Source organism: Cetorhinus maximus, chromosome 1 (assembly GCF_964194155.1).
Source record: "Cetorhinus maximus chromosome 1, sCetMax3.hap1.1, whole genome shotgun sequence".
Lineage (NCBI taxonomy): Eukaryota > Metazoa > Chordata > Chondrichthyes > Lamniformes > Cetorhinidae > Cetorhinus > Cetorhinus maximus.
The window spans coordinates 86122464-86129676 of NC_135879.1; the positions used below are offsets into that span (position 1 = coordinate 86122464).

Genomic DNA, 7213 nt, shown 5'->3' on the forward strand with positions numbered 1-7213 from the left:
TAAAATCTATGTAAACAGCATCCACTGCACTACCCTCATCAATCCTCCTTATCAATTCCTCAAAAAATTCTATTAAGTTAGTAAGACATGATCTTCCCCTAACAAAACCATGCTGACTGTCCCAGATCCACCCCTGCCTTTCCAAGTGACAGTTTATCCTGTCTCTTAGAATTGATTCCAATAATTTGCCATTCACCGAAGTTAGACTGACTGGCCCATAATTTTCTAGCCTTTCCCTCGCACCCTTTTTAAATAATGTACAAAGTTTGCAGGCCTCCAATCCTCTGATACCTTGCCTGTATCTAGTGAGGATTAGAAAATGATCGTCAGAGTACCCGTTATTTCCTCCCTGGGTTCCTTTAACAGCCTGCGATATAATCCATCCGGCCCTGGTCATTTAACCACCTTCAAAGATGGTCAGTCCTTCCAGTACTTCCCCTCTCATGCCTGTTGTATCTAATATTTCACACTCTTCCTCTTTAAATAAAATGTCTGCTTCATCCCTCTCCTTAGTGAAGACAGAGACAAAGTACTCAGAGAACCCTGCCCACATCTTCATCAACACAGAAGTTGCCATGTACATATCTTTCCTTAGTTATCCTCTTGCTCTAATGGTAAAACATGTTTGGGTTTTCTTTGATGTCTATCAACTGTTTTTTCGTATCCTCTCTTTGCTTTCCTAATTTTCTTCTTCACTTCACCCCTGCATTTTCTATACTCCTCTAGGCTTTCTACAATACTAAGCTTTTTGTGACTGTCATAAGGTTTCTTTTTCTGCTTTATCTTACCCTATATGCTCTGGATAACCAGCAAGTGCCAGATTTGGCAGTGTCACCCTTTTTCTTTGTGGGGACATGTCTACACTGCCCATAAAACCTTGCTTTTGAATGCCTTCCCCTGATTTTACACTGTTCTCCCTTGTAGTAGCTGTATCCAGTCCACTTTCACCAGTTCCCCTTTCAGCTTTGTTTGTCTTACCCCAATTTAAAACTTTTACTCCTGTTCTATCTTAGTCCTTTTACATAATGATGTTCAATCTAACTGTACTATGGTCACTATCTCCAAAATGACCCCCCACTGCTACTTCAGTCACTTGCCCAGCTTCATTTCCTAAGACTAAGTCTAGAATTGCACCCCCTCTTGTTGGGCTTGTTATGTGCCGGCTGAAGAAGTTCTGTTGAATGCAGTTCAAGAATTTTAAGCCTTCTGTGCCCTTCACACTGTTTGTTCCCAATTGATATTAAGGTAGTTGAAGTCTTCATCTATTACTGCCCCGTTGTTTTTGCACTCAGAAATGCGCCTACATATTTGCTCTTCTAACTCTCTTCCAATATTTGGGATCTATAGTGTAGCTGCTCCTTTTTTATTTCTGAGCTCAACTCATATGGCCTCATTTGATGCTTAATTTAGTACATCATCCCTTCTCACAGCTGAAATTGATTCTTTAACCACTAATGCTACACCCCCAACTTTTTTATTCCCCTCCCTATCCTGCCTAAAACTTTATATCCAGGGATGTTGAGCTGCCATTTTTGTCCCTCTTTGAGCCAAGTTTCCATTATATCGATAACATCATGCTGCCATGTGTCTATCTGTGCTCTCAGCTCATCGGCTTTATTTGCTATATTCCTTGCATTTTATATATATATATATATAGTGTGTGTGTGTATATATATATATATATAGCCTTTGAACACTGCCAAATTCCTGTGCTGTACACTTTTTAACATGTGCTGCTCCTGTCTTTCGGAGTGACTCAGTAATTCTCCATTTCTCGTTCCCTGCTCTGAGTTTGCCTTCAGGTTTCCATCCTCCTGCCAATCTAGTTTAAACCCCCACCAACAACACTAGCAAATATCCCTGCAAGGGTATTCATCCCAGTCCCATTCAGATATAAAGTGTCCAGCTTGTACAAACCCCACCTTCCCCAGAACTGGTCCCAATGCCCCAGAAACCTGATGCCCTTCTTCCTACACCAGCTTTCCAGCCACGTGTTCAATCATTCAATTCCCCTATTTCTATATCCACTAGCACATGGAAGTGGGAGTAATCCTGAGATTACTGCTTTGGAGACCCTGCTTTTCACACTACTTCCTAGCTCCCTGAAATCTGCTTTCCTACCATTGGTACCACAGTGGACCATGACCCCTGGCTAATCACCCTCCCCCTGAAGAAAGCCCTGCAGTTGCTTCATGACATCCTTGGCCTGGCACCAGGGAGGCAGCCTACCATCCTGCAGTCACGTCTACGGTTGAAGAAACACCTGTCTGTTCCCCTAACTAATGAATCCCCTATCACTACTGGTCTAGCTTACTTCTTCCTCCTCTCCTGTACAGCAGAACCACCTGTGGTGCTGCAAACCTGGCTCTGACTGCACTCTTCCAAGGAACCAATGCCCTCTCCAGTATCCAAAATAGAAAACCAATTGGCGAGCGGGACCCCAGGCGACTCCTTCACTAGCTGCCTTGTTCTCTTGGACTGCCTGGTGGTCACCCATTCCCTTTCTGCCTCCAGATCCCTAAGCTGTGGTTTGACCACCTCTCTGAACGTGCTACCCATGTAGCTCTCAGCCTCACGGATGTGCCACAGTGAGCCCAGCCCCCACTCAAGCTCCGAAACCTGGAGCTCAGGTTCCTGCAGCTGGTGACACTTGCTGCATGTGATCGTCTAGGACATCGGTAGCGTCCATGACTTCCCACATATTTCAGGACACGTATTCCACATGACCAAGCTGTCCTACCATGACTTCAATTTACTTCCCTCATGTTAACTTTATTTTACTTTGGTTTACTTATACTACTTTATTTTACCTGGCCTTGACTTATCTTTACTTCCCTATTACTTGTGTTTCTTTCTTAAATCTAAGTATCTCCTTTTAAAATAACTACGTTTTTCTAATTGCCAGCTACTTGAAGAACCTCCCTAACAGCAGTTTCTCGCCAACCAGTGAAGTTGTGTTTCTCCTTGGATGTTTTCATACTCGGCCCTCTCGTGCAGGGTTTGAACTCTTGATCTCTTGGAGGCTGAGAAAGATAGAGAAAGAAAAGAAGAAAAAAAGCACCTTCCTCCCCTCCTCACTGAACTCCCTCACTTACCAAACGCATAGTAATTCCACTCTATCAGTTGCACTCCATGGCAACAAATTATTGCACAGCAAGCCCACAAACAGCAATGAGATAAATTGCCAGATAATCTATTTTAGTTATGTTGGTTGATGAATTAATATTGGTCAAAACATCTGAGAGAACTCTTACAATAATGCTGCAGAATGTTCTGGTTCCACCTAAGAGAGGAGACAGGGCTTCATTTTAACAGCCTATGCAAAAGGCGGAATCTTCGACAGTGCCATACTCCTTCAGTTCTGCAGCTTTACAATAAAGTGCCAGCCTGGATTATGTGGAACAGGGCTTGAATCCACACCCTTCAGGAGAGAAGGCTACCACTCATCTGTGTCTGCTCTAAAGTATTTACTGTACTATTCTGAAATATCGTGAGCTTTAACAACCCCATAGACCAACTTTGAAAATGTTTGCATAAAAGCAAAAAATGCTATTTCCATCAACTTGAAACTCTGTTTCTCTCTCCACAGATGCTACATTACCTAAGCATTTCTAGCATTTTTTTTGCTTTTATTCAAACATCTTCAGTTTCAAGTTGTCAATTGTTTTGAACTCTGAATGTATGTTCTTATTCATCAGGGACTTTCAATATGTCTGACAAATTTAAGAATAGGTTTTGTTTTTTTTTGTAAATGAGTAAAAAAAAATGGTGTGCATTTAAATGGGTTGCATGCTATATACTATTATATTTATGCAGCTTAGAAAGGATCAGTTTCATTTTGATTTTACTTTTCCAGGCTATGGATAGATGTCCTGCTTTGTGTGCTCTTCGGCATATGTGGAATTAAAGACATCACAAAATGAATCCAAAGACTTGACAAGTGAGATAAACTATGAATAAAGTGGCCATGGAACCTAATTCTACTCAATTCCAAGTTGGTATTAAAGACTGCATAATCGGAGGACAATAAGTACAAAAGAAAGAACTCCAATTGAAATTGCCATGAAAAGAGTAATTGATGTTGCAGATATTGTCCAGCAGAGGGTAGCTGTCATTCATAAAGCTGAAGAAAGTCAAATAAAAATGGTCATACTGCTCCTTATTGTATAGACTCAAGTACTGTGCATAGTGAAGAAGTGTAAACATTCAACAAGTCAGTCAAAAACTTGTATTCTGTACATTGCTAATATAAGATTGTTTTATATTACTCAACCTTTTTGTATAAACCACAATTTTGAGTGTTCACGTAGAATCATTTTAAATATTCCTGTCTTGAATCCTATGCCAAGAAATTGTTAAACAAAATTAATTACTAATTGCTGAGAAAAAGTTAAAGTAGATAAAGCCTGTCTTGTTTTTTAATGATTTAATACGCTGATTTTTAAAGCTTTTATACCAGAAGAAACTGACATTACCATAAAAGGAATAGTTGCTGATAGGCAGAGATTAATTTCAAATTTATCTGGCTAAAATCTAGTCTTATATTTTTGAGAAAAATGCAGTTGTGCAGGAAATGAAAATATTTTTAAAGTTTGGAGGCTTATCCACTGAACATAAATCAATTAATTCTTTTCATGGTTGATTAAAGGAAAATCACAGAAGCAGAAGAAAGGGTAAAAGATCTGAACCAAAATATTTCAGTGGTTTCAAGCGGCTTTTTTTTATAAGTTCTTAACAAAACAGTCTTTTTTTATTTGTATGAGGAAATGCTTGTAAATATTGATGCACTTCCAGAGATTCCTGCCAAATCTCCAAGGCACTGTCAACTGTCCAATAAATAGCATGGAATATTTTTACCGATATATGAAATAGCAAAGCATTATTCCAACAAGTCAAGAAATACAGAATTTAATGATAATAGACATAAATCTTTATCCGTGCTTTTGAGGAACTGGCAAAAACAAAACATAACTTTTTTATTTCTGAAACTTTAAATGATTTTATCATTTTCTGTATTTACATTTGTCAAATGAGTTTGCGGAAATCAGTTTTATTGATAAAACCTATAATTTTACTGTAATTATGTGCAAGCTATAGACTAAGTCAAACATTTTGAAACAAATAGTACTTGCCAGCTGTAAGTATGTGCAGTTTGGAGGTTTTTTTTAAATCACTAGCTTACTATACAAATTAACTTTCAAAACTGCAAAAATCTAATCTCACAGTGAAGTGATTTACCGAAGGTTAATTATGACTATATACAAATATACAAGTACTGTACATCAAGGACACATGGAGATCTCCAGACACAAATGCCAAAATTCTGAAAATTTGCTTTTGCCATTTTCTGGAAAAAGCCTTTTACAAAAAAAATTTCTTATGCATTAAGGAAAGATTCTATGCAGGCTGAGATTTGAGGTACTGTAACTTATTATTTTAATATGCTAATAATACCTGCATGTAGATATTCTCCAACTTTTTTCATAAAAATAATACCTTTTCAATATCTGAAAAATACTATGTATTAACAGTAGACTTCTGTTTTCCTGTTACTATGCACACGTTTATGGCATTTGAGTTCCTTTTTTAAAATTACATCTTAAACGTCACCTGAAAGGCAGATCAATTATTTAACAATATTATTTCCATTTGTAACAAATGCTACAAATGCACTTTTGTATCAAAATGGATTTTCTTGTTCCAATTTGTTTTCTTTTCAAAGTGTACCTGTATCCTTTGGGCTACAACACCATTTGGCTCCAACAAAAAGTGAGGATATTTGGATATCCTCTTAATGTTGAATTTAGCTGTGCATTGAACTAACTTAGTTTATTATCAAAGGTGTCTGCATACAAGTATTTTACCCAGTTTCATTAACTTGCACAAATATTTCAAAGCAAAGCCTTAAGAGTTTAGGATCATTGTGATGAACCACACACAATACTAAATGTATCCTGACTATAACATAATTTTATTGTGCTGTAAAAATATTGTATTAAAAACTCTTGTCTCCAAACACCTGATTGATGCAGCCTATGGAACAATTAAATACAAAAGGACCAATATAGATAAGGCCAAACTGTGGCTAGTACAGAATGTCTATTTATTTTTCTATGTAAAATGAGGGAATATTTGTAGCACACTGATTTTTATTATGCTTTGGATATATATTGTGGAGTAACTATTTACTTATTTGTACAAGGTTATTTCTAGTTTCATATACTAATATCTTAGAGATAAAAGTGTTAAAACCTGAAGTAAAGAATTTTTCATCCTATTTTCTCAGTATGTTTACTTGTAAGGACATGCAATCAAGTATCAATAATGGAAGACCTACCCATCATGAACAACACTCGGCTGCAAATATTTATAAGAGCTAATTAAAGTTTAATGACATCAAAGCACACAAGGAAAGCACTTAGACGTACAAAATAGATGTGCTTTTTAGAAGTGTTAATTTTCTTAAGTCAATACCAAGCAAAAGAAGGAAACATTAGGTATGGTCAAAGAGGGCTTTAAGGAGGATCTTGCAGGTAAAAAGACAGAGGATTGGGATGTAAGAGCTTTCAGGCACAGCTGCCAATAATTGAGAAAAGGTGAGAATGATGTGCAAGATGGAGAGTGATGGTTTGGTGGCTGGAGAAGATTAGAGAGACCACGAAAGCATTTAAACATGAGATTGACTTTTAAATTTGAAGTTTTGGGGGACCAAGACCAAGTATAGGCTAGCATAGTCGAGGGTTATGAGCAAATGGAACTTTATGTTTAGAAGAGCTTTATGTTTGAAGGCTGTTGAAATGGTGACAACGGTATGGTTAAGGGCTTCAATGGCTGATGGATTGCAGTAAGATCTGAGTCAGGTTATGTGGAATTGAAAGTGCACATTGAGGCTAAATAGGTCAACAAGATTGAAAATATTCTGGTTCAGCCTAAAACTGCTAGGGAGAGGGTGGAATTGGTGCGCAGGTAGAGCATTTGTGTTTTGCCTTCCCAATGTTTTGTTGAAATTGTGGTGTAAGATGTGCAGTCTGACAACACAAGTGAGTTGAGAGAGGTAGAACTGTATCATTAGTGTACATCGGGAAGTGAACCCCATGTTTGTGGTTGATATAGATGAAGGATAGGAGGGACCTAAGGATAAATCAGGAATGCCAGAGTTAACTATCGGGGCAGAAAGAGGAGCTATTACTGATGATGCTATGGTTATGATAGG

At 37.8% G+C, this 7213-nt stretch overlaps 1 protein-coding gene across 3 annotated transcripts in view; it reads left to right on the forward strand.

Annotated features, from left to right (window-relative positions):
• Positions 1 to 6277, forward strand: part of LOC144681546 (ubiquitin carboxyl-terminal hydrolase 53-like) — a 130482-nt gene extending 124205 nt beyond the window's left edge. For all 3 annotated transcript variants that reach the window (XM_078543209.1, XM_078543227.1, XM_078543219.1), the window contains one exon: positions 3857 to 6277. Coding sequence is in view for 1 of the 3 variants with exons in the window: in XM_078543227.1 (XP_078399353.1) it covers positions 3857 to 3867 (11 nt within the window). In the remaining 2 variants the exon portion in view is untranslated. The remainder of the gene's footprint in view (positions 1 to 3856) is intronic.
• The last annotated feature ends 936 nt before the right edge of the window (positions 6278 to 7213 follow it).